The 25,948-nt window shown below is 46.6% G+C and overlaps 3 protein-coding genes across 7 annotated transcripts; 2 read left to right on the top strand and 1 right to left on the bottom strand.

The window, feature by feature from the left end:
- Window positions 1-465: 465 nt before the first annotated feature.
- On the top strand, window positions 466-7,364 carry LOC109731573 (potassium channel KOR1). Its single transcript, XM_020290751.4, has 13 exons — window positions 466-921; window positions 3,252-3,476; window positions 3,908-3,971; window positions 4,063-4,402; window positions 4,489-4,784; window positions 4,945-5,025; window positions 5,227-5,325; window positions 5,448-5,669; window positions 5,772-5,960; window positions 6,046-6,121; window positions 6,239-6,533; window positions 6,624-6,745; window positions 6,836-7,364. The coding sequence occupies exons 1-13, from the start codon at window positions 680-682 to the stop codon at window positions 7,096-7,098; spliced, it is 2,514 nt and encodes an 837-aa protein (XP_020146340.1). The 5' UTR covers window positions 466-679; the 3' UTR covers window positions 7,099-7,364.
- A 1,359-nt stretch (window positions 7,365-8,723) lies between these two features.
- Window positions 8,724-15,176, top strand: LOC109731530 (potassium channel KOR1). 3 transcript variants are annotated; one of them, XM_020290711.3, is made up of 13 exons: window positions 8,724-9,325; window positions 10,948-11,172; window positions 11,356-11,419; window positions 11,493-11,829; window positions 11,941-12,236; window positions 12,397-12,477; window positions 12,578-12,676; window positions 13,243-13,461; window positions 13,563-13,751; window positions 13,856-13,931; window positions 14,049-14,343; window positions 14,480-14,601; window positions 14,680-15,176. In XM_020290711.3, exons 1-13 carry the CDS (start codon window positions 9,099-9,101, stop codon window positions 14,937-14,939), a joined length of 2,490 nt encoding a protein of 829 aa, XP_020146300.1. In that variant the 5' UTR covers window positions 8,724-9,098; the 3' UTR covers window positions 14,940-15,176. The 3 variants fall into 3 exon arrangements, with proteins under 3 accessions (XP_020146300.1, XP_020146293.1, XP_020146304.1); XM_020290704.4 differs by having other exon boundaries at window positions 8,884-9,325; window positions 13,856-14,343; XM_020290715.4 differs by lacking the exon at window positions 10,948-11,172 and having other exon boundaries at window positions 8,885-9,325; window positions 13,856-14,343.
- Window positions 12,761-18,042, bottom strand: LOC109731550 (uncharacterized). Of its 3 annotated transcripts, XM_073505726.1 has the most exons (5): window positions 16,678-18,041; window positions 15,410-16,067; window positions 14,718-14,954; window positions 13,643-14,623; window positions 12,761-13,556 (listed from the first exon to the last, which is right to left on the bottom strand). In XM_073505726.1, the coding sequence occupies exon 1, from the start codon at window positions 17,955-17,957 to the stop codon at window positions 16,806-16,808; it is 1,152 nt and encodes a 383-aa protein (XP_073361827.1). In that variant the 5' UTR covers window positions 17,958-18,041; the 3' UTR covers window positions 12,761-13,556; window positions 13,643-14,623; window positions 14,718-14,954; window positions 15,410-16,067; window positions 16,678-16,805. The 3 variants fall into 3 exon arrangements, with proteins under 3 accessions (XP_073361827.1, XP_073361826.1, XP_020146317.1); XM_073505725.1 differs by having other exon boundaries at window positions 14,718-16,067; window positions 16,678-18,042; XM_020290728.4 differs by lacking the exons at window positions 12,761-13,556; window positions 13,643-14,623; window positions 14,718-14,954 and adding an exon at window positions 16,503-16,554 and having other exon boundaries at window positions 15,738-16,067.
- Window positions 18,043-25,948: the final 7,906 nt, after the last annotated feature.

Genomic DNA, 25,948 nt, shown 5'->3' with positions numbered 1-25,948 from the left:
TTTGCCGTCCCAGCCGCTGCCGTTGGATCGCACGAGAGGAGCCGCCCCCGCCGCCTCAGATGGGATCCGCCGCATCCACCCGCCCAGAAACCTTCGGCACCGGGCCCGCCGCCACCGCGGCCCACGCCGGCGGCAGCGGCGGCAGGAGGAGGCGGCAAGAGGGTGCTGGCGGCGCTAGGGTTTCGGGGCCCCTGGCGCCGCCCGGGGAGGCGACGCGAGGGGGAGCGCATCTTTAATTAAGAAAGAGTTTGAGACCAGCAGTGAGTGTATTCACTCCCGACATCTAGCCAGCAGCAAACTTTACACGTCCGAAAAGATTTTTAGTTTGTTTTTTCGCCATTTCATGGTGGTCTTGCCCGTCCGGGAATGGATGGAATCGCCGGCCGCGGCCGTCGCCCGCCCGTGGCAACACACGCACAGACGGCCCACCGCGGTCATAAAGTTTTGACCCCTCCACCTCCCGCTGCCGCCTGCCACTGTTCACTCTATAAATAAGCCCGTTCATCGCCGCCTTCCCTCAGCCCGCCTCCCGTCCAGCCCCACGCACCCAGCTCGGCTTTCGAAACGTACCGAAGCTCCACCATCCTCTGTTTGCTTCCACCGTAGCGCAGCCTTGGCCCGGCATCGTCGCCGTCTCCGCCGGGAAGTCGTGCGCGCGCGCGGTAGCTCGTGAGGTGCGATGGGCAGGCTGGGGTCGAAGAGGAGGGTGGGGGAGGAGGCGGAGATGGAGGCGGTCGAGGAGGAGAAGGAGTACGAGGTGGAGGAGGTGCACGACCGGCTGCAGTCGTCGCGGAACAGCCGGCTGGCGCTCTTCGGCTCCGACCTCCGGCTCGGCCCGCGCCGCCGGCGCCCCCCTCGCCGCCCCGCCGTCGACGGCGAGGACGGGTTCTTCCACGACCACATCATCCTCCCCGACAACAAGTACGTGGCAGCAGCAACACACGCCCGCCTCCCTCCCCGGCTCTCTCCATTTTCCTTCCTGGCTTCTCGACGCTTCCGCGCGCACGCTGGCCGCCGCGCCGGCGTGTTCTGGAAGCTCGATCGGTCGTTTTGCTGTTGCTATAATCACAGACACAAGCAGTTTCTCAAAAGAAATATTATAAAAACACAGTATTCTATATTACTTTAACTGCAAAAATGGTTTTGCCATATTGTTTTCCTCGCGATTTCTGGTTTTACTTTCTCCCCATCCAAAATTTTCCGTTCCTTTCAACAGTCCGTGCATTGTTCCTGGCCGCGATTCAGTCGTTTGTTGATGAGCTCGCCAGCAGGGTGCGCCGTGAGCAGGCAAGCTTGCTTCGTCGGCAGGCAGGCAGCCACATGTAGCATAGCATGTAGGTGTAGCTACAGCTACGCCGGCGTTCACGGGATCGTGCCTGAGGGCCGTAGAAACCGGGACAACAGATTGCTTTTGCTTTACTGAACTCCTGTCGCATGAGCTTCTTCTCTCTCTTTTTTTGTTGTTGCGCAAAGCATGATTTTGAACTAAGACACTTATTTTGGATTGGAGGGAGTAGTTTTTTATTTTGAACATATAAGGAGAAAATGTTTTCTAGCAAGAAAAAGGTTGAAATGTTGCCCCGTGAATCTGAAAGGAAGGGAGGAAGCTAGCTGGTAGCGTCGGGATGAACAATCTTAAGAAGGAGCCGGGCCCTACGCATACTAGACTCTGGACCCCTTTCACTGTCTGCTTTTTAACCTCGTGATTAGACTCTAGTACGTAGTAGTAGTACCCAAAACAGTCCAGAGACTGCTTCGTGACTTTTGTTTTTCTACCCCTCCTTTTCTTTCTCCCTTGGTTCCTTTTGCGCACGTAGAGGCAGCATGAAAAACATTGCGTGCTTTCAACCTGGGATTTGTTAAACATAGCGTGCAGGAAGAGCAGAAAACTTGTACGTACACATATTCTTTTTCTTATTTATTAGGCATTGCACATCAGTGGCAGAGGATTTGAACTGCCTTACATTAAGTGCATGCATATGTATAGCTATTATCACCATGCCTTATATTCTAGTGTGCAGAGCTCTCTGCTCTGCTTATCACAACATGACAAGTAGGCTATATATAGCTTGCACGAGCAAGCTTCCTCCTCCGCGCCAACCAGGTGTGCGGCCGCCTGGTTCTCGCCAACGCCGTGCTCCCCAAATCCCATTTCGTTACTTGGCTGACTTGGCTTGGTTCCATGGTTTGAACGGCCTAAACAACTCGTCAGGATGACCGGGTTGGTTTAGCGCCGCTAATCCGGGGGGTGAGGTAGCTGGAGTCATTATCCCGGGGGAAATATTTAACTGAATATGCCTAGAGTAGCAATCAGTTCTGCCATGTGTGGGATCTCTTGACAGCTAATCCATGGGCATGATGTGGACAGTGTTAGTTTCTGATTGGCGGTGACCTGCATAATCAGACAGAATTGGTGACATCCAGTTCGTATATAAAACGTCTTAGTACATTTGTTTACAGAGGAAGTAGCATATACCGTAAGACATTTGCAATGTCTTGCCTCCTGGATGTCTCGACTGTTTTTTTTTTTTTTTGAGAAAGTGTCGACTTGTCGTAACTGTGCGCTGACTAAAATTTTAAGTTCAGCAGGGCTACAGATTATTACAGCTGAGCGTGTACTTTCTGTGGTTATGTAAAATGGCACTACGAGTACATGAAAATTGCAAATTCTTTTCCTCAGATGATGTACTATAAAGTAAAATGGATGTTAGTGTAACAGATCTTGCTGGAGATGAGGTGTGGCTCCATGACAGACGCACCCGTCATTTAAATTTATTTCGCGCCAAGTGGTTCCGATCGACCCATTTAGTTTACTAGTATGAGTACCGTTGGATCGGTGCACAGCACAGGAGGAACCCACTCATGGCCACATCACCCACCCCTGACATGCTCATGTGGGCATCATGGAGTATGCGTGTGATCTCACCGAAGACAACTGGTTAACTCCGTGTGCACCAATCCTCAAACATAGGGCACGTTTGGCCTAATTAATGCTTTTGACCTAATTTGCAAAGGCAGTGTAGTATAGCATGTGGTTCTAGGCTTCTACAGTAGCCACTCTCTCAATCAACTTGATATTTTTCAGAGAGCAAATTGTACGACTGTCAGTCAGTAACTATGGTTAAATAAACTAAAAAATCTGTTTTGTACGATCTTTTGCTCATCCATGTTTAAACAAATCACACAGTTAATGGACATTTCACTATGGTAATAACAGGAGGGTGTCCATTTACTGATCTGTGTCCCTGCAGGTTGTATCTGTTATGGACCAAGTTCATACTGGTTTGGGCGGTGTACAGTTCCTTCTTTACGCCCTTTGAATTCGGCTTCTTCCGGGGCCTCCCCGACAAACTGTTCGTCTTGGACATAGTTGGGCAGATTGCCTTCCTCATTGATATTGTTCTCAAGTTTTTCGTGGCCTACCGCGACCCCGACACGTACCGCATCGTACGCAATCCGACCTCTATTGCCCTCCGGTAAATATTTCCCCATGTTATGCTTGAAAGTGCAACTACAATAACCGGAAATTGCCCTGCATTATTATAAACCATCCGAATCATTAAAATGGTGGATCTCAAGAATGATATGCTGGACCTCTCAATTATTTTTATATTGCTGAAATGGAAGTGCTTACCGTGTTGCCTTGTTGTACTTTAACTTTTACTTCTCTCTTAATAAAGATCGGCTACGGCCTTTCGAAATGAAAATGCTTTTCCAGAAGGGCATTTGCATGTTCTACATTTAACTTTATTCTTGCAATATTATAGTAGGGCATTTGCATGTTGTACATTTAACTTTATTCTTGCAATATTATAGTAGGGCTTTTGCTTAGTCTACTTTTTGGAACATGTCATCGATAACTCAAACGTGACTTCTAACCTCTGATTTACTTGCTCACTTGATCCAGGTATTGCAAATCAAGCTTCATTTTTGATCTCCTTGGTTGCTTCCCATGGGATATTATCTACAAGGTTACCCTTTTGCTAATATTTATAATTTCACTGGTTAGTTGACATGTTGACCTTTTCTGCTCACGTTTTATGTTATGAACTGACAAAACAGGCTTGTGGCAGTAAAGAAGAAGTAAGATACCTATTGTGGATCCGTTTAACACGAGCTCTGAAGGTAATAGAATTCTTCAGGGATTTGGAGAAGGATATCCGCGTGAATTATCTGTTCACAAGGATAGTGAAACTCATAGTTGTGGAGCTCTACTGCACGCACACAGCAGCCTGTATCTTCTATTACCTGGCCACAACTCTACCCGAGTCAATGGAAGGAAATACATGGATAGGGAGTTTGAAGTTGGGAGAGTACAGCTATGATCATTTCAGGGAGCTTGATCTTATCAAGCTTTATACCACCTCACTGTACTTTGCAATCGTCACCATGGCGACTGTTGGTAAGTTTAAGTCTCATGCGTCAAAGTTTTCAGAAACTTGGAATGTGTTCCGCATCCTGAAGTGCTGAGACCTTTTCCCCCTGCAGGTTATGGTGACATTCATGCTGTAAATGTCAGGGAAATGATATTTGTCATGATCTATGTCTCCTTTGATATGATTCTTGGAGCTTACCTCATTGGTAACATGACTGCGCTTATTGTCAAAGGCTCGAGAACCGAGCGATTTAGGGACAAAATGAAAGAAGTCATTAGGTATATGAACAGAAATAAACTTGGGAAAGAGATAAGGGAACAGATCAAGGGGCATCTGAGGTTGCAGTACGAGAGCAGCTACACTGAAGCTTCTGTACTTCAGGATATCCCTATTTCAATTCGTGCAAAGGTAATGAGCTATATTTTGGATCTCTTCCTATCCTTCTGTGATATTGTTCTAACTTCTGAGGCTCTGATGCTAATGCTTCGCAAGTATTTATATCTTTACATGGAGTATCAATTGTGTTCTTCTCTGTAGTGATTGATGGTAAATGTTATTGTGTCTGCAGATTTCTCAAACACTGTACAAGCCATATGTTGAGAGCACTCCACTGTTCAAAGGCTGCTCGGCAGAATTCATTCAACAGATTGTAAGTATTCCTTTCTCAGCCAAAATTATGTATGCTGATATATTGTACTCCCTCTGTCCCAAACTAAGTGTCTCAACTTTATACTAACTTTGGTACAAAAGTTGTACTAAGGTCAAGACACTTATTTTGGGACGGAGGGAGTATAAAATATAGTTTGAAAATATCGGGAAGATCTCTCTAACGTGTTCTTGCTCATGGCAGGTCATCAGACTCCAAGAAGAGTTCTTCCTACCAGGAGAGGTTATTTTGGAGCAAGGCAGTGCAGTTGATCAGATATACTTTGTCTGTCATGGTGCACTGGTGAGTTCAGGCCTAGTGATAGTTGCCCAATTCTTGCATACATTTAGTAACCAGACAGGTTTGCTTATGGAGTTCCTTTTGGACCAAACTAGCACTTACTGTACAATTCCTATGCCGTTCAGGAAGGTGTTGGCATCGGCGAAGACGGTCAAGAGGAGACTATTTTGATGTTGGAGCCCGAGAGTTCTTTCGGAGAAATCGCTATCCTCTGCAACATTCCACAGCCATACAGTGTTCGTGTTTGCGAACTTTGCAGGCTCTTGCGGCTTGATAAGCAGTCATTCACAAACATACTGGAGATCTATTTCGTCGACGGAAGGAAAATTTTGAGCAATCTCACAGATGTACGCAGAGCAAACAATTATCATAACAACCACTGCTTTATCAGTTACATGACAATAGATTATTTTTTTACTGATGTGCTGCCTGCCTGCTTCTGACTGCAGAACAATGAATATGGCGGTCGGGTCAAACAAATAGAATCAGATATCACATTCCACATAGGGAAGCAAGAGGCAGAGCTGACCTTAAGAGTAAATAGTGCCGCCTTTTATGGTGACCTTAATCAGCTCAAGGGTTTGATCCGAGCAGGAGCCGATCCAAAGAACACGGATTACGATGGGCGATCTCCTTTGGTACGGACTGCTTAGAATCAAGAATGTTGTACCTTATATATGCTAACTAATGTATGTCTCATGTAACCATTCATCTTCTTCACAGCATCTTGCAGCTTCCAAAGGGTACGAAGACGTTGCGCAGTTCCTCATCCACGAAGGGGCTGATATCGATCTTGCCGGTATGCAGTATGCTCACTCAGTTTAATGCCATCTTTGCTGTCATTTCCAGGTTTCAGCATGTCATGTAGTGTGCAACCCTCTGACTGACCTCACATCTTTGTGCACTTCCAAACCAGATAAATTTGGGAACACGCCACTGCTGGAGGCAGTGAAGCAGGGGCATGACCGGGTGGCCACGCTGCTCTTCGGCAGAGGAGCCAAGCTGAACCTCGAGAACGCCGGCAGCCACCTCTGCATGGCGGTGTCGAAGGGGGACTCCGATTTCGTTCGGAGGGCTCTGGCCTACGGCGCTGACCCAGACTCGAAAGACTACGACCACCGCAGTCCTCTCCACATAGCCGCCGCAGATGGCCTGTACATGATGGCCAAGATGCTGGTAGACGCAGGCGCAAGCGTGTTCGCAACTGACAGGTACTGGCCACCATCAAGCTTGAAACCACCATTTCTGCTGTCTGCAACTTTGTAGGTATGCTTGAGCTTGACAGTGCCATGTGTATGCAGGTGGGGCACTACTCCGCTGGACGAAGGGCGCAAGTCGGGCAGCAAGCCGCTCATGATGCTGCTGGAGCAGGCGAAAGCCGACGAGCTGTCCAAGTTCCCCGCCCGCGGTGAAGAAGTCAGAGGCAAGTTCAGAAGCTCATGACCTCTGTCAGACAAACCACCACTTGCGCAACGTTCATTTCTGAACTCTGCAAAATTTCTCCTGATCACAGATAGAATGCACCCACGACGATGCTCCGTGTTCCCCAGCCATCCATGGGACGATGGCGCCGAGCGAAGAGAGGGGGTGACGCTGTGGATTCCACACACGATCGACGGGCTCATCAGGTCGGCACAGGAGAAGCTGGGACTGTCCGGCTCAGGCCTGCGCCTGCTCGGCGAGGACGGCGCGAGGGTGCAGGAGGTCGACATGGTCCATGATGGCCAGAAGCTCTATCTGGTCGGAGGCGATGACGGCGTGGGGCAGAGCGAGTAGAAGGCGCGCCTTGGAGCGGAATAAGAAGGATAGTCATGTTCTTCCAGCAAAATTTTGCTGATCTCTTTTTCCTACCAGGTATTTATGTAGTGTAGGATTAGCCTCCCATGATTTGCGAGCTTTTTTCGCGTGCCGATTGTTGTACCCACAGGTAGATAAGAAAGAAGGCGAGCCCTTTCTCCACGATGTACAGATTGTGATGATGGAAATGAGATGTAAATGGAAATGAAATGTGCCAAACAAAGTCCACTTGGAAGTGTGAGAAATTCTTCTGTGCTCTCAAGAGAACCCCCGTGTTAGCTAGCATTTTCGAAGAACACTTTATGGAGATTCTTTGGAACTGTGGATACACATCAAAGAAATTTGCTCAACTGTGATTTTGAATAGGGACAGAGATAGAATTTTCTGGACTCTAGATAAAAAGGGGATTTACACTGTTAAATCATACTACTACAGGTTCCTGATTGAAAATGGGGCGAAATACCCACAAAAATTCCTGTGGAAGACTAAGATGCCACCCAGGGTGAAAGTTTTTTTATGGTTGGTTTTGCGCAATAGCATTTTGACTAGAGATAATTTGCTTCGTAGAGGGAGGACAGGAGATAAGAGTTGCCCCTTCTGTATGCAGAATGAGAGCGTAGATCATTTGTTTCTGAAATGTTCCATGGTGAAAATGCGCTTTTGACTTGAAACAGGTACCTGACCCTATACAAGACCTGTTTGGGTCTGGCTGAAACAGTTGGATAAAAATGAAAAATCTCTGGTGACTGTGGAGATCGTAGCAGTTTTCTGGCCCATTTGGAAAGTGAGAAATCGTGTAGTTATTGACCCTTGTACACATGTTAACGTGAAGGTTAAAATGTTGCATGATTGGCTCATTTAGCAGATAACCCAAAAAGACGAAGAATAATGATGGAGGGTGTAAGGAAGAGTTGAGCAGATTTCAGGAGAAATTTTCAGAGCAACCATGGGGTGGAGGGTGACGCACGGAATCACTGCTGCATGACCTTTTGCTGGTTCTGGCTTTGGAACAATTCCCTGTCTTGCTCCTGCTCCATTATCGCCTTTCTCCCTGTTTTAGTTGAACTTGTCTTTCAGATCTAGACTATGTGTTAGATATTTTGTGATGATTGTTCCTTTGTTCTGGAGAGCCCGGTTTGTGGGATTTCTCGGAATGTTTTGCGTCTGTGTGTGCTCTAGACCTACTTCCTTTCGCGGGCTGGGAGGTTGCATTCTTGAGGAGGAGGGGTTGGGGGTGCGGGGGTGCCTGGCTCCTTACATCGTCTTCAGGAGTGCGCGTCGTGGGATATGCTGATGTGGTGTACGTCGGCAGTGTTATCTGTAATCGGTCTGGTAGTATGTAAGACTTGTGATTTCTGGTAACGAAAATCGAAGAGGAGACTCTCTTTATAAAAATAAAAAAATAAAAATCCTTCCCTTCCTCTCTATGTGCTTTGTGCAGCACGCGTTTGGACAATCCTCTGGACAGTGCTTGACAGCAGAGGTGATGGGCATGAAAGATCCGGATCAAGGAAATCGGTGATAATACCAGCGATTTGGACTGGTCTCTATGACTCTATCCAACGTCCACTGAAACTAGCCGGTGCTGCAGGGACAACTCGATCGAGCTCATCGGTCAGTAGTCGCCACTCACTAGTCGTAACCGATGCGGCCGGTCGGAATGGCGACGCCTCAAGCCTAAGCAGCTAGCGCCGTCGCTGTGCAGTCCCTTCTGGCCGACTGACGTCAGGCGCCTCGTGCCGACCTGAGGGAGGCCGTCGTGTCCTCGGCAGCCCGTGCCACGTCTCACCGTCGCCACTATAAAGCCAGTAGCCTTCTCCTCCCAGCTCAACTTTTTTTCCTTCGAGCCATCGGCACCCAGCTCAACTTCAGGATCCAAGCTCCACCGACCACCGCCACCTTTCGGCTGCCACTGCCCGCCGCACTGCGCGTGGGGAGGCGGTTGCCGCCGCGGCGTGCGGCCGTGCTAGCTCGTGCCGATGGTGAGGGGGGCGAGGTCGAGGAGGCCGCCGGCGGGGGAGGAGGACGCGGAGAAGGAGTACGAGGTGGACGTGGAGCCCGACCGGTGGAAGTCGTCGTCGCGGAACAGCCGGCTGGAGCTCATGGGCCGCCTCCCCCCGCTCCGCCGCCTCAGCCGCATCCCGGGAGCCGACGCCGACGCCGAGGGCGGGTTCCTCCGCGGCCTCGTCATCCACCCCGACAACAAGTACGTATCGTATCGCTGCCATAAAGACACGTCCACCTTCCTCTGCGGCCATACGTATTAGCAGCGAGTGCAATAAGCACAAACTGAATAAACTGCTAGCGTACTTCACACTGTTGCCATTTCTGAAACCTGAGTTTGGTGTGGTTAATTTCTGAGTTAGAGCTGCAGTGTTTGCAAGGCAGCTGCGCTTACATGATGCTTCTACTGATGGGTGATGGCTAACTGCAATATGAAATATAATCTCCCCTCAAAACAAATATAATCAGGAAAACAGATAAAATGGATGATGATTTTTCAAAAAAAAAAAAGCTAACCATCCTTTACAAGAAAAATAGAGGGTGGAAGCATGTGACATACTGACTTGGCCTTGCCTTGTTGATCAGTGGAAGATGGAACAGATAATGAAATCGAACAATGTCTTTAAAACAAAAGGGAGAACAGCTTCGATCTGATTGCACGCCCATGCATATGCATATTACTGCCCTCGACCATTTCATTGTTTTTGTCTTCTAAACAAAATACCAAGAACACATGCACGGGCGTATTCACGCGGCGCTTCTCAAAATTGGAGTCCTGGAACATCAAGGTTGAAGAAACCAATAGCGCCTCGCTGTGGACAGGTACATCTCCTAGCACTGGAGGAACAATCCATCATACTGCTGAAAGAAAAATACACCTTGGTGAGACACATCGCCACAATGCTTGGTTCTCGACCAGTTCACCGTTTGCTTCTCTCTTTCCTACATAAATAAATACTCAAAACAAGCCAGAAATCGCCACGTCTATCATCATCTCCACTTTCTTTTTCTCATGAGCAAGCATCAACGTATTTTAATATGCCATCCAACCTGGGATACTTTTTGACATGTTACATCAACAGATGAACATGTGGTCTAACAACCTGCATGTTCATGTAGCTGTTACGCAGCAACACAATATATAATGGTAGAACCCCATCTGCTTACGACGATATGTCAACTAAACTTAAACTAATAAGCTAACACCAGTAACTTGCCTCCACAATGCCAACCAGGTGTATGGCTACTGCAGTTCAGAGGGTTTTTTTATGATGTCGCTCTGCACTCCAAATTTTATTTGGGTACCTGACGGTTTAGATTGCTGGCTTCGAGGGCCTAAACTACCAGGCTGGCAGCCGCTAATTTGGGTGTAGTTAACGTAATTTTCTTGAGGAATATTTAAGCTGTTGCGTAGGCCCTGAAGAGTAGATCAAAATGTAAAACATTCAGCATGACTTTGCTTCTTAGTCCTGCCCCTGGTGATTGTGGCAGATTTTGTTGGAGATAAACTCTGCTGTGCGCAGCAATGCTTAAACAGAGGGCTAGCGACTTCACTTTCACCTAGTTAAGAAAAGCTGTGTGTGTGTGTGTGGCTCTTGCTAATTTGACAACCAAAATCAAACTTCACAGCCAACAAATTACACGGCTGTAAATTAACAAATTAAAGTTCAATGTTTTGTAAGGTTGGAACCTTCGAGAATGTTGCTGTCTTGGTACTCTGACTGCTCATCCATATATTAAAACAAATGCTAGAATCCACTCTTTTGACATAAGCCATGTTAAAGGAATAACTGGTGTGCTAATTAATTGATTTGTGTCCTGCAGGTTGTACCGGTCATGGACTAGGTTCATAGTGGGTTGGGCAGTGTACAGTTCTTTCCTTACGCCCTTCGAATTTGCATTCTTCATGGGGCTCCCTAGGAAGTTGTTCTTCTTGGACATAGTTGGTCAGGTTGCCTTCCTTATTGATATTGTCCTGAAGTTTCTTGTGGCCTACCGTGACCCAGACACATACCGCATCGTATACAACCCAACCTCTATTGCCCTCCGGTAATATTCGCTTACCCCATGCTTTAACAGTACAACAAGAATAACTGGAAGTTGCGCTGCATTATTACCTTATATTGGCATTGATATCCTTCGATTAATTCCACCAGCTTGTACTTTGTGAAATATGTTATTTGGTAACTCAAATGTGGACGTAAGCATGATTTATGTGCTCTATACACCCAGATATTGCAAATCAAGCTTCATTTTCGATCTCCTTGGTTGCTTCCCATGGGATGCTATCTATAAGGTAACGCACAATTTATAATGTCTCAATGTTAGCCTGTGTATGCTCTTGTTTTCATATGATGAACTGCATACAGGTTTCTGGGCATAAAGAACTAAGATACCTACTGTGGATTCGCTTAACACGAGTGCTGAAGGTCAGAGAATTCTTCACGGATTTGGAAAAGGACATCCGTGTGAATTACCTGTTCACAAGAATAGTGAAACTCATAGTTGTGGAGCTCTATTGTACACACACGGCAGCCTGTATCTTCTATTACCTGGCAACAACGCTTCCTGAATCAATGGAAGGGTATACGTGGATCGGGAGTTTGCAGCTAGGAGACTATAGCTATTCCCATTTCAGGGAGATCGATCTTGCCACGCGTTATGTTACATCAATGTACTTTGCCGTCGTCACCATGACAACTGTTGGTAAGTTTTGGTTTGATGTTTCAACAAATAGTTTCTCTTTCCATGATTACTTTTTAAAAACTTGGCCTAGTATTTTAAATTGATGATATGGTATTCTTTTTTCCTCTGCAGGTTACGGTGACATTCATGCTGTAAATGTTAGGGAAATGATATTTGTCATGATTTATGTTTCCTTTGATATGGTTCTTGGAGCTTACCTTATCGGTAACATGACTGCAATGATTGTGAAAGGCTCGGCAACCGAGCGATTCAGGGATAAAATGAAAGAAGTTATCAGGTATATGAACAGAAATAGACTTGGAAAGGACATCAGAGAGCAGATCAAGGGACATTTGAGGTTGCAGTATGAGAGCAGCTGCACTGAAGCCTCTGTACTTCGGGATATTCCTGTTTCTATTCGTGCAAAGGTGATGACAGTTATAATTTGGAGATCTTGTCATTCTTCTGTGATGTAGTTCTCTACAATAGTCAGCTTGCAGTTGGAAGTCTTGTGTCTTCAACACGGCACATCAAATATGCTCTTGTCTGTTGTGAGTCTCTGACTGATGATATATTTTGTATTTGCAGATTTCGCAAACACTGTACATGCCATACATTGAAAAGACACCATTGTTCAAAGGATGTTCGGAAGAATTCCTTCAACAGATTGTGCGTGCTATTTTCATTCTGACAAATTATGCATGTTGATCTGGTGTATAAATTTGAAGATATTCCCAAGATTTTTCTAATGCGTCTTTCCTCCTTGCAGGTGATTAGGCTGCAAGAGGAGTTCTTCTTACCAGAAGAAGTTATTTTGGAGCAAGGGAGTGCGGTTGACCAGTTATACTTCGTCTGTCAGGGTGCACTGGTTAGTCCAATCCTTAAAAAATGATCAAAGCCTAAACCAAATTGGTTAATTATCGAATCTTTTCGTTTTCATATGTTTTTACTATTGTGTGCATTTCCGTAATATACTGGTTATCGTTAAATTCCTTCTGGTGGTTCCACATTTTTATATCTAAGAGTGTGACTTCTCTAAGCAGGGATGCAAATCTCAGAGCATGAACTCCAATGAATACTAACGGGGTATAGCTACAGAGTGTACACAATCCACACATATATTACCCAGAAATTTTCAGTGATATATATCTTATGCCGTTGTATATACTCTTGATATTAATGTTGTATTCACATATTTTTCGCACCACCTGTTTATCTTTGTATTTATAAATGTACTGTCGATTGTGACAGAAGTTCTCTAAGTACCACTGTATCATAATGTACATGCACCACAACTAAGTTGTTCTTTTCGGGTACATTTCTAATGCCACAAATTGTGTCCCAAGCTAATGGGTGCAGCCATGCTTAGCTGAAACTTGACCTTACAACTACTAGTTATTATCCATCTTAGTCGACATATATTCTTCCATTCAGGAAGGTGTTGGCATTGGCGAAGATGGTCAAGAGACTATTCTAATGTTGGAGCAAGGGAATTCTTTTGGAGAAATTGCTATTCTCTGCAACATTCCACAGCCCTACACTGTTCGTGTTTGCGAACTTTGCAGGCTCTTACGGTTGGATAAGGAGTCCTTTGCACACATATTGGAGATTTATTTTGCTGATGGAAGAAAACTTTTGAGCAATCTTACCGAGGTAAACAGTAGAAACCACCAACATACCATTAATTATTTCATCAAATTCCAGTATTCATGGATACTGCATCTTTTTTCTTGATGTGCTATTTCCGACTGCAGAGTAACGAATATGGCAAACGGGTTAAACACGTAGAATCAGATATCACATTCCACATAGGGAAGCAAGAGGAAGAGCTTACCTTAAGAGTGAATAATGCCGCTTTTTATGGTGACCTTCATCAGTTGACTGGCTTAATCCGAGCTGGAGCCAATCCAAAGAACACTGATTACGATGGGCGGTCTCCTTTGGTACGAATTCTAAGACTTGGTTATATGGTTCTTATCTAATTCAAAATGTTGCGCCCTCCATGATAAATATTGCATGCCTGATGTAACAAGCATCTTCGTTGCAGCATCTTGCAGCTTCCAAAGGGTATGAAGATGTTGTGCACTTCCTTATCCATGAAGGGACTGATATCAATCTGACTGGTATGCTCACTCGTCAAAATGCATCCCTGCAGCAATTTTCCAGCTTCTTGCATATACACTTGTATAGTTATTATGTGATCACACATTTTTATGCACTTAATCTTTGCTTGATAACAGATAAATTTGGGAACACACCCTTACTAGAGGCGGTGAAGCAGGGGCATGAACGAGTGGCCACATTACTCTTCAGCAAAGGAGCCAAGCTGAACCTCGAGAATGCCGGTAGCCATCTCTGCATAGCAGTATCGAAGGGAGACTCTGATTTCATTCGGGGGGCTCTAGCTTATGGTTCGGATCCAGACTCGAAAGACTACGACCACCGCACTCCTCTCCATATAGCAGCTGCAGAGGGCTTTTATATTATGGCAAAGTTGCTGGTAGACGCTGGCGCAAGTGTGCTTGCAACAGACAGGTACCACCAAACAATACTTCATCTTTTATCTGTGCCATCAAGCTTGAAACCACTTAGAGTGTAATACTTTTGCTAAAGAAGTACTCAGTTTGTAACTTTGAAGGCATGTTTGAGCTTGACATTGCCAATTATGCAGACGCGGTACTACTCCTCTGGATGAAGGACACAAGTCCGGGAGTAAGCCACTTATAATGCTGCTTGAACAGGCGAAAGCTGACGAGCTCTCCAAGTTCCCCACACGAGGCGAAGAAGTGAGAGGCAAGTACAGAAGCTCGCACCTCTGCGAAAATCACGTGCACATTGTTCATTTATGACAAAAAGAACTTCTGTTGGCAGATAAGATGCATACACGACGATGCTCCGTGTTCCCTTACCATCCATGGGATACTGATGCCAAGCGAAAGGAGGGGGTGATGCTGTGGATTCCTCACACTATCAATGAACTCATCAGGTCAGCCCAAGAGAAGCTGGGTTTGTCCAGCTCATGCCTGCGCTTGCTCTGTCAGGATGGCGCGACGGTCCAGGATGTGGACATGGTCAATGACGGGCAGAAGCTCTATCTGGTTGGAGACAAGGACATGGGTGACAGCGAGTAGAAGGTGCGCCAATCGCTGAAATGAATAATCATATTGTGTTGCATCAAAATTTGCATTTTTTTTTTGGGGTCAGGTATTTCTGAAAGAGTAGCCTATTTCCCCCCTACCTTTTCTGGTATGCTGGCTGGGTGCTGTGCTGTACATATATATATAAACAAGAGAACGGCTGGACTGATTCTCGATGTTGTGCAAATTATAGTTGAATGGAAATAAAATGTGGAGCTGAAATGAATTGTGCATCAAGATGTCCACAAATTGGTTCCACTCTAAAGTTGAGCTAGTGTTTTGTACTACAATGAGTAAGTGGCAGGACCAAAATATTTTCAGTTAAAATGTAAAATTGAAGACGGATGTGGATGAAGATCTCCACAAAAGAAGGGAAATGTTTATTGTGCACAATTAAGAGAAGAGGGCCATGGAGCGTACAAGAGCAATGTTGGGCATGGAACAAAGGCTGCTGCTGTAGTTACCGTGTGTGTGTGCGGCGCACTTGACTGTCAGGAAATTTGAGCTGGTTCTCCGTTGTTTCTGCGGAACTTCCCCTTTGCTGCTGCTCTTTGGGAACTAGAATGTCTCGTTAGATCTGCACTATCTTGTCATAGCTGCTCATTCTCTGGCTATCTATGTAGTTGAACTGACTCCAATTCCCTGTCCGTGGCACCATATACCTGTCATGTTCATTCAAACCCCAGTTTTTTAGCTCTGGTACGACTTAACTTGTAGCTCCATCACTGCGTTATTATTTGCATGTATGAATAGTAGGCAGGCTCTCTTCTCTGTGTAAAGTCCACAATCATGAACTTGCAGATGTCTGACTTTTCCCTGAATGATGGACCATCACTGTCCAAATATGCAGTTCGGCAGTATATTAGCCTCCTCAGCTGATCTAAATAAACCTTGGGGAGTTTGCTCTGGAAACAGAACAATACTAGTACATCGTTGCTGATAAAATTTTAGTAGGCGTATGTGTAAATATAGAGGGCTGGGAACATGTGCTGCTGAGTTCGCAGGGCAGGATTATTGCAGCTTCCCCTCTGCTGCTGCTGCTGCTGCGTTGTCTCCTGATCATCCCCAGGTAGGCGGCGATCTCTTCGTTATCCACGCCACCGTCAAGGACACGCCGTCACCCTGTGCACAACAGTAGCCGGCTCAGCCAACGCACTTCACGTGAAACTCAAAAACTGAGCCAAAATGTGAAGCAGTATGCATATTCGCTTAACAGCCAGATCTGAAGATGGGGGTGCCATCAGTGCAGTATTGTTCATTTGCTCAACAGAAGCAATCAAACTATGGAGATCCACTTGGCTGGAAAAACAACCCATGCATGCTAGCAAGATAAAGAGAATGTTCTCTAGGTACAACTTCCCTTCATTGATTAATCATGATAACTTCATGAAATATTTTTACATAGTTACACACCATCATACTACAAGTTTTGTAGTGTGCCCCAAAAAAAGAACGATAGAAGTATTTCACTCTTCTTTGCAGATTCATAAATAAATACACAGATGCAACAATCAAACGTGCCATACTTGCAGGATATCAAATATCTCATAAACTTACTACATCAAGGCAAGGTACCGACAATAGATAGAAGACTACTTCTGAATTAAGCCTGACAAGGAGGGAGTATTTGTCAGTCAAAGGTAATTCGTTCCGAAAAACTGAACACTGCACAGGAGCCATTACCCCTGCCTAGATCAATCAACCATTATATAAAGTAAATGTATAAAGATACCTCAAGAACAATTACTTCGAGTCTTCGACAGTCCAGCTTAGCTTATGGTAGCCACCACATGTGTTGCATGTTTGTCTTGAATCTCACACAAAGAGTGAAAATGTCACGAAATTTCATACTGGTCTTGTTCATGTAAATCTGAATCTAGCCGGCACTTCCCCTCTGCAAGCTGCTGCATAGTCTTTGGCGAGCTGCGGTGCAGCTTTCTTGTGAGGGCATATGAACTTCTCCATGAATACCTTCTCGCGCAGCACGACTGCAGCATAGTAGTCTCGTCCATGATCTAGCAATCCATTTTCCTTAAGAAACTTTACAGCATAGTACCGGGGCCTTAGCCGGCCCTCTAGGCTGTAAGTGAGCAATGTCAACCGATGAGCCACGTATGCCGGTTCCAACCCAACTTCAGAGACCAGGAACCCGGACTTCCTCTGCAGCAGGTCCTTGGACAACGTCAGCACCATTGGAGCTTTGCAAACAGCAATGCGCACCTCAGCATCCGACCACCTGAACATGTTCTTCAAGTGGTCCACTTTGGCTGTGATCTTCTCCTCGCCGTAGAATGCGACCTGCAGTGCTTGCCTGAACATCCCGGAACCCCGAGGCACGCCTATACCTTCAGCACATGCAACCATTGCCTGGAGACGCTCCAGGTTGGTGCTAAGCAACCATGGCGCGCAGGTGCACAGCTTGGCAATATCGCAAGGATCGAGCCCGCACTCCTCCAGGAACGCGACGTTGGGCTTGATCACAAGCTCAAGGTCGGACGAGAGAAGGCAGGAGCCATACTTGAGCGCCCGGAAGAGCTTCTCGGCGGAGCCGAAGAGGTGCAGGTAGTATTGTAGGCTGGAGACGATGGATCTGCAACGGAACTGGGCGCCGCCGAGCGAGACGAGGCGCGCGATCTCAGGACGCGAGAGACCGAGGCCGGTGAGCCCGACGACGACGGGGGCTAGGGTCCTCTCCACGCCGGCGCAGAGGAACTTGGGGTCCTTGGCGACGAGGGCGGCGACGTGAGCGCTGGAGAGGCCGAGGCCGGCGAGGAAGGCGAGGACGGCGTCGGGATTAGAGGGGGACCTGAGGTGGTTGAGCTTGGCGGAGGCCTTGAGTGCCTGGGCCCCGGTGAGGCCGCAGGTGTCGACGAGGTAGTTCTCCACCGCGAAGCTAGGGTTCGGGGAGACGACCGGCGCGGCGGCAGAGATGAGGCGGCGGAGATGGGAGACGGGAGAGGCGGACCGAGACGAGAGGAGCTGGGTGAGGACGCAGCGCTGAAGCCGGAGCATGGCGGCGCGGCGGCGGGGGTGAGGAAACGAGCCGCCGGTTGGTGCGAGAGAGATTCGTGAAGGTGAAAGCAAACTCAGGAAGGAATTCCACGGGCCTTCTCACTCCATGAGGGAAATGGGCCTTTTCACTCCATGCGGCTCCAAATGAGCCCAACCTTTTTCTTTCTGAAAGTTCAAATCGAGCCCAACGTGTTATTAGCTTCCGGCGCCAAATTCAGGCTCCATTTGGTGCAAAGGTTGATAAAAACTATGGGAAGGGACGGGAACGTTTGGTTCCTAGGTGTATATACACCCTATATGAAAAATTAAATTAGCAATTCAACAAAAAGTCAAAAATCTGAAAATATTTTTGAAATAAACTTGACATTCTATTATACTTGTGAGAAAATTTTCACAAAAATAAAATCACCCTTTGACTTTTTTTCAAAAAAGACAAATTTTCGGTCAAAATAGTGTGAATATTGACTTATAATAGCAAATAAAACTTGTCTTTTATAATGAAGTCAATTTTTTCGTGAAATTTATGTACTAGTGCAAAACAAAATCAAGTTTAATCTAAAAATACTTTTGAACTATTTTGACTTTTTGTTTAATTATTAAAAAAATCTTCATATAGGGTGTATATACAACCAGGAACCAAAGTGTATTTCCCCCGTGGGAAGCTAGAAAACAGAGGAACCCCTGGGAATAGCCTGGTTAAACTCTGGATTAGGAGCCCGTAGGAAAATTGAAAAGATGTGTTCGGTAAAGCAAAGGAAGGCAAAGGTATCTATAGGTCCCACTAGTGTAATTCATGGTCAGGCTATGTCTCATCCATCCGTGTGATGCCTCCATCTGGCAACGATGGGGGCATAAAAAGCATGGCTATAAGGGCATATTTCTCCCTAAGTGGTTTTGGTGATTGATGACAGTGCTTTTGCGGATTAATCGTGTGCATTGAGCATTTTAGATATCTCATGTCTAGGCACAAGACGATTCGGTGCCCCTCGGAGCCTATCAAAGACGGTTGTTCTCTACGTTTCTTTTCGGTGGATTTGAGTCGTAGGAAAGCCGTACTATTAAGAAGGGCTCCGCTTCGGAAAGGTTAGGGTGGAATCAACACGTACACATCTGTTTCTTTGCACCACCTTTCCTTTGCTTCGATGGAGCACCGTCTGTTTATCCATGTCTCTGCGATATGAAGGCAGCCAAATGATAACGCTTCTGTGGCGTGCGGTAGTACTGCTCAAGGGAGCGGTAGTACCGCAGGGGCCAGCGGTAGTACCGCTCCTGGTGAGCGGTAGTACCGCTACCTCCAGCCCTGAAGCTGATACATGCGGATGTAATTTTTTACATCCTCCCTTACGCGGTAGTACCGCGATGGCTGTCCGGTACTACCGTGCCGGACTTTTGCACTAACCCAACCTCAGCGGAAGTTGTTACGGAAGTAATTTATTACGTCCGTGCATTTCCAGTGCCAGTTGATGCCTGCCTTACGGTAGTACCGCTCGTTGCCCTGTGCAACAGGCCCTGATCTGGTCACTAGCGCGCAAGCGGTAGTACCGCACCCTGCCGCGGTAGTACAGCAACCCTTTGCGGTAGAACCGCGGCAATGTGCGGTAGTACCGCGCCGCGCGGGCTGAGTGAGGGGATAACGGTTGGATCTTTTCCCCCACTGTATAAAGGGGGTCTTCTTCCCCAAGAAGACCACCTCTCCCCTTCCCAAGCTCCATTGTTGCTCAAACCTCCATTTTCGCCCGATCTCTCTCCCTAGCCAATCAAACTTGTTGATTTTCTAGGGATTGGTTGAGAAGGCCCCGATCTACACTTCCGTCAAGAGAAATTTGATTCCCCCCACTAATCCCTTGCGGATCTTGTTACTCTTGGGTGTTTGAGCACCCTAGACGGTTGAGGTCACCTCGGAGCCATATTCCATTGTGGTGAAGCTTCGTGTTGTCGTTGGGAGCCTCCAATTAAGTTGTGGAGATAGCCCCAACCTTATTTGTAAAGGTTCGGTCGCCGCCTTCAAGGGCACCAATAGTGGAATCATGTCATCTCGCATTGTGTGAGGGCATGTGGAGAATACGGTGGCCCTAGTGGCTTCTTGGGGAGCATTGTGCCTCCACACCGCTCTAACGGAGACGTACTTCCTCTCAAAGGGAAGGAACTCCGGTAACACATCCTCGTCACCACCGGCTCCACTCTAGGTTATCTCTTACCTTTACTTGTGTCTTGTGCAAGTTTTTATTGTGTTGTATCCCTTGCTTGCTTGTGTGCTTGTTGTTGTTGCATCATATAGGTTGCTCACCTAGTTGCACATCTAGACAACCTACCTTGATGCTAAGTTTAATTTGGTCAAGAAAAGCTAAAAATTGTTAGTTGCCTATTCACCCCCCCCCCCTCTAGTCAACCATATCGATCCTTTCAATTGGTACAGAGCCTTGTCTCTTTATTAAGGACTTTACCATCTGAAGAGTATGGTTGGCACCGGAGACGAGGGGGAGGAGCACTTCAGTGTGAATCCGTCCTCGTCTACGGCCGATGGGGGATCCTCGGTCTCTCGTGAGGAGTTCAATGCGGCTATGGACACATTGAAAATCTCCATGACAGCCGAGGTTAAAGGCATGTTTAAGGAGTTTCTTGAAGGCCTTAAATTATCCACCGCACCGTTGGAAGTGGTTGATCCCGCTAACAAGGTGGCAGATGCTAACTCCAAAAAGGGGGAAGCTAGTAGTGATCAAGTTCCTTTGCCTAGTGGTAGGAGTGGGAGTGGAATCTTTGCCCATGTTGAACCTCCCCTTACCTATGGAGGACCGGTTCCCTCCATGCATATGGATCATGTTGGTCCTCATCCTAAGCTTGTGAAAAATGAGGATTTTGCCACTTGGGTGTATCGCTTTAAACGTCATTTAAATCATAGTTCTACTAATCTTTGGAGAATTATTGAGCAACGTTTCTACCCGCATGATCCAAGCAACTTCACTCCTAGAGAAGCCGCGAATCATCAATTCAACGAGTCCGCTCTCTTCATTCTCCAAGAAGCTATTCCTCCCGAAGATATTGCGCATCTCCGACCTTTCACCGTGGCCAAGGAAGCATGGGAGCATGTTGTTTCCTTATACAAGGGAAGCGCAAGCATTCAACGCTCAAACTTTGAAGTGGTACAAGATGAAGCCGATGAGTTTGCCATGATTGAAGATGAAGAACCTCGAGAGCTTTATCAAAGATTAACTACTCTCGCGGTCTCACTCCGAGATCATGGGAGCAAGGATACGGATGACAATTGGATCAAGCGCAAGTTTCTCAAGGCCATGATGCCTTACCATAAGGCCATGTCCTCCGTCATATGTCAAAGGCCGGACTACCACGCCTTGTCCTCAAGTGAAGTGTTGGATGAGTTTGTTGCAATGAGGATCTTGGACAAGACCGCCGACAATGCGGTGTTGCGTGCTCAACGATTAGAAGCCCAACCTTGCTTTGAAGGCCAAGGCTAGTGCGGAAGAAGAGGAGATTTGCCCCGAAGACACCAAATATGCCTATCATGAGCACATGGCTCTTGCTTCACGGCAATTTTGGGGGCAACAAGAAGAACGCAAGGCCCAACTTCAACAAGAACAACTCAAGTGGCACCAAGGGCAAGCAACGTGTGAGGACGTACTATAATTGTGGCAATGTGAGTCGCTTTGTTGTGGATTGCCCTTACGAGAAGAGGGAAGACAATGGTGGCAAGATTATCCGAAAAGACACGGCCAAGTCTTTCCCCAACAAGAACAACTTCACCAAGAAGACTCCTCCCAAGGGGTTGGTGGCACAAGAAGAGTACAATGAGGATGATGATGTTGATGAAGATGGTGAGACGGTTTCCATGGCCTTCGTTGCCATTGCAACAACTCCACGGGTGTCCCTCTTTGATTCACCCAACGAGAACATCACCGCCAAGTGTCTCATGGCTAAAGCCACCAACAAGGTAACCCCCAACATCAAGTCTACCATCACTACTAATCCTTCCTTGACGGATTGCATTGATGAAAGTGAGGGGGCGAAGGAGGAGGGTAATGAATTTGAGTCTTTCATGAGTAAGCTCAAAGGTAAAACCAAGAAGCACTTCACTGCTCTCTTGGAACAAAGCCAATGACATGATGGAGGCTCACGAAGAGACCATCTCTAAGATGGAAGGGCATAGTCGTGACTATGCCGATGAGATATCGGATCTCTCTAATGCACTTGAGGAAGAGCGTGGTCATCGTTTGGCTCTTGAGGAGTCACACAATGATGGTCATGCTAAATTAAAGAAAGATCTTGATCATGCTCTTGTTGTCTATCGTGTGCTCAATTCCGAGAAGGCCACACTTGGGGCCATGGTAGACTCAAGGAGGAGTTTGATCTACTTGACAAGGCTCACAAGGCCTTGAAGAGTGTTCATGATAGCCTCAAAGAGTCTCATGATCAACTCCAAGTGAAGCTAACCAAGGAGAAAGCCACATTTCCTCATATGCTTTTAACTGATAAGGCAAATGCTACTAACCCATGTTGTGAGCATGTGCATCTTGTGGAGGAGAATGCCAAGTTGAAGGAGCAACTTGAGAAAGGCCTTGTGTCTTGCATACAAGGTGAGAAGAACCTCAGCGACCTTTTGAGCAATCAAAAGGAAGTTGTGGCCAAGGAGGGGATTGGGTTTGCACCCAAGTCCAAGAAGAAGAAGAATGACAAGACCAAACAACCTCCTACTCTCAAGCAAACGTTTGTGAAGGAGGGAGAGGGTACTCCTAAGGAGAAGAAGAATAATGCGAAGGGTGGTGGTGTCAAGAAGGGCAATGCCACTTCTTCTAACAAAGCCGGCGACTTTAACCCTTCTTATTGAAGGAAATATGCCCTAGAGGAAATAATAAAGTTATTATTTATTTCCTTATATCATGATAAATGTTTATTATTCATGCTAGAATTGTATTAACCGGAAACATGATACATGTGTGAATACATAGACAAACAGAGTGTCACTAGTATGCCTCTACTTGACTAGCTCGTTAATCAAATATGGTTATGTTTCCTAGCCATAGACAAAGAGTTGTCATTTGATTAACGGGATCACATCATTAGGAGAATAATGTGATTGACTTGACCTATTCCGTTAGCTTAGCACTTGATCGTTTAGTATATTGCTATTGCTTTCTTCATGACTTATACATGTTCCTATGACTATGAGATTATGCAACTCCCGTTTACCGGAGGAACACTTTGTGTGCTACCAAACGTCAAAACGTAACTGGGTGATTATAAAGGTGCTCTACAGGTGTCTCCGAAGGTACTTGTTGGGTTGGCGTATTTCGAGATTAGGATTTGTCACTCCGATTGTCGGAGAGGTATCTCTGGGCCCACTCGGTAATGCACATCACTTAAGCCTTGCAAGCATTGCAACTAATGAGTTAGTTGTGGGATGATGTATTATGTAATGAGTAAAGAGACTTGCCAGTAACGAGATTGAACTAGGTATTGAGATACCGACGATCGAATCTCGGGCAAGTAACATACCGATGACAAAGGGAACAACGTATGTTGTTATGCGGTTTGACCGATAAAGATCTTCGTAGAATATGTGGGAGCTAATATGAGCATCCAGGTTCCGCTATCGGTTATTGGTCGGAGACGTGTCTGGGTCATGTCTACATAGTTCTCGAACCCGTAGGGTCCGCACGCTTAAAGTTCGATGACGGTTATATTATGAGTTTATGTGTTTTGATGTACCGAAGGTAGTTCGGAGTCCCGGATGTGATCACGGACATAACGAGGAGTCTCGAAATGGTCGAGACATGAAGATTAATATATGCACGACTATATTCGGACACCGGAATGGTTCCGGGGGTTATCGGATATATACTGGAGTACCGGGGGGTTACCGGAACCCCCCGGAGGTTATTGGGCCTCATGGGCCCAAGTGGTGGAAGAGGAGAGGCGGCCAAGGGGCAGCCGCGCGCCCCTCCCCCCAAAGTCCGAATTGGACAAGGAGGGGGGCGGCGCCCCCCTTTCCTTCCCCCCTCTCTCTCCTTCCCTCTCCTCTCCTAATCCAACATGGAAGGGGGAGTCCTACTCCTAGTGGGAGTAGGACTCCTCATGGGGCGCGCCAAGGGTGGCCGGCCCCCTCCCCCTCCTCCACTCCTTTATATACGGGGAGGGAGGCACCCCCTAGAGACACAACAATTGATCCCTTGGATCTCTTAGCCGTGTGCGGTGCCCCCCTCCACCATAATCCACCTCGGTCATATTGTAGCGGTGCTTAGGCGAATCCCTGCGTCGGTAGAACATCGTCCTCGTCACCACGCCGTCGTGCTGACGGAACTCTCCCTCAAAGCTCGGCTGGATCGGAGTTCGAGGGACGTCATTGAGTTGAACGTGTGCTGAACTCGGAGGTGCCGTGCGTTCGGTACTTGATCGATCGGATCGTGAAGACGTACGACTACATCAACCGCGTTGTGCTAACACTTCCGCTTTCGGTCTACAAGGGTACGCAGACACACTCTCCCCTCTTGTTGCTATGCATCACCATGATCTTGCGTGTGCGTAGGAATTTTTTTGAAATTACTACGTTCCCCAACAGTGGCATCTGAGCCAGGTTTTATGCGTAGATGTTATATGCACGAGTACAACACAAGTGAGTTGTGGGCGATACAAGTCATACTGCTTACCAGCATGTCATACTTTGGTTCGGCGGTATTGTTGGATGAAGCGGCCCGGACCGACATTACGCGTACGCTTACGCGAGACTGGTTTTACCGCCGTGCTATGCACACAGGTGACTAGCGGGTGTCAGTTTCTCCAACTTTAGTTGAACTGAGTGTGGCTACGCCCGGTCCTTAAGAAGGTTAAAACATCACTAACGTGACGAACTATCGTTGTGGTTTTGATGCGTAGGTAAGAACGGTTCTTGCTCAGCCCGTAGCAGCCACGTAAAAATTGCAACAACGAAGTAGAGGACGTCTAACTTGTTTTTGCAGGGCATGTTGTGATGTGGTATGGTCAAGGCATGATGCTATATTTTATTGTATGAGATGATCATGTTTTGTAACCGAGTTATCGGCAACTGGCAGGAGCCATATGGTTGTCGCTTTATTGTATGCAATGCAATCGCCTTGTAATTGCTTTACTTTATCACTAAGCGGTAGCGATAGTCGTAGAAGCAATAGTTGGCGAGACGACAACGATGCTACGATGGAGATCAAGGTGTCGCGCCGGTGACGATGGTGATCATGACAGTGCTTCGGAGATGGAGATCACAAGCACAAGATGATGATGGCCATATCATATCACTTATATTGATTGCATGTGATGTTTATCTTTTATGCATCTTATTTTGCTTTGATTGACGGTAGCATTATAAGATGATCTCTCACTAAATTTCAAGATAAAAGTGTTCTCCCTGAGTATGCACTGTTGCCAAAGTTCGTCGTGCCCAGACACCACGTGATGATCGGGTGTGATAAGCTCTACGTCCATCTACAACAGGTGCAAGCCAGTTTTGCACACGCAGAATACTCAGGTTAAACTTGACGAGCCTAGCATATGCAGATATGGCCTCGGAACACTGAGACCGAAAGGTCGAGCGTGAATCATATAGTAGATATGATCAACATAGTGATGTTCACCATTGAAAACTACTCCATTTCACGTGATGATCGGTTATGGTTTAGTTGATTTGGATCACGTGACCACTTAGATGATTAGAGGGATGTCTATCTAAGTGGGAGTTCTTAAGTAATATGATTAATTGAACTTAAATTTATCATGAACTTAGTACCTGATAGTATTTTGCATGTCTATGTTTGTTGTAGATAGATGGCTCATGCTGTTGTTCCGTTGAATTTTAATGCGTTCCTTGAGAAAGAAAAGTTGAAAGATGATGGTAGCAATTACACGGACTGGGTCCGTAACTTGAGGATTATCCTCATTGCTGCACAGAAGAATTATGTCCTGGAAGCACCGCTAGGTGCCAAACCTGCTGCAGGAGCAACACCAGATGT

This window comes from Aegilops tauschii, chromosome 7, assembly GCF_002575655.3.
Source record: "Aegilops tauschii subsp. strangulata cultivar AL8/78 chromosome 7, Aet v6.0, whole genome shotgun sequence".
NCBI lineage: Eukaryota > Viridiplantae > Streptophyta > Magnoliopsida > Poales > Poaceae > Aegilops > Aegilops tauschii.
Note: the sequence above shows the minus strand (reverse complement) of the source record. Positions and strands in the feature narration are given on the sequence as shown.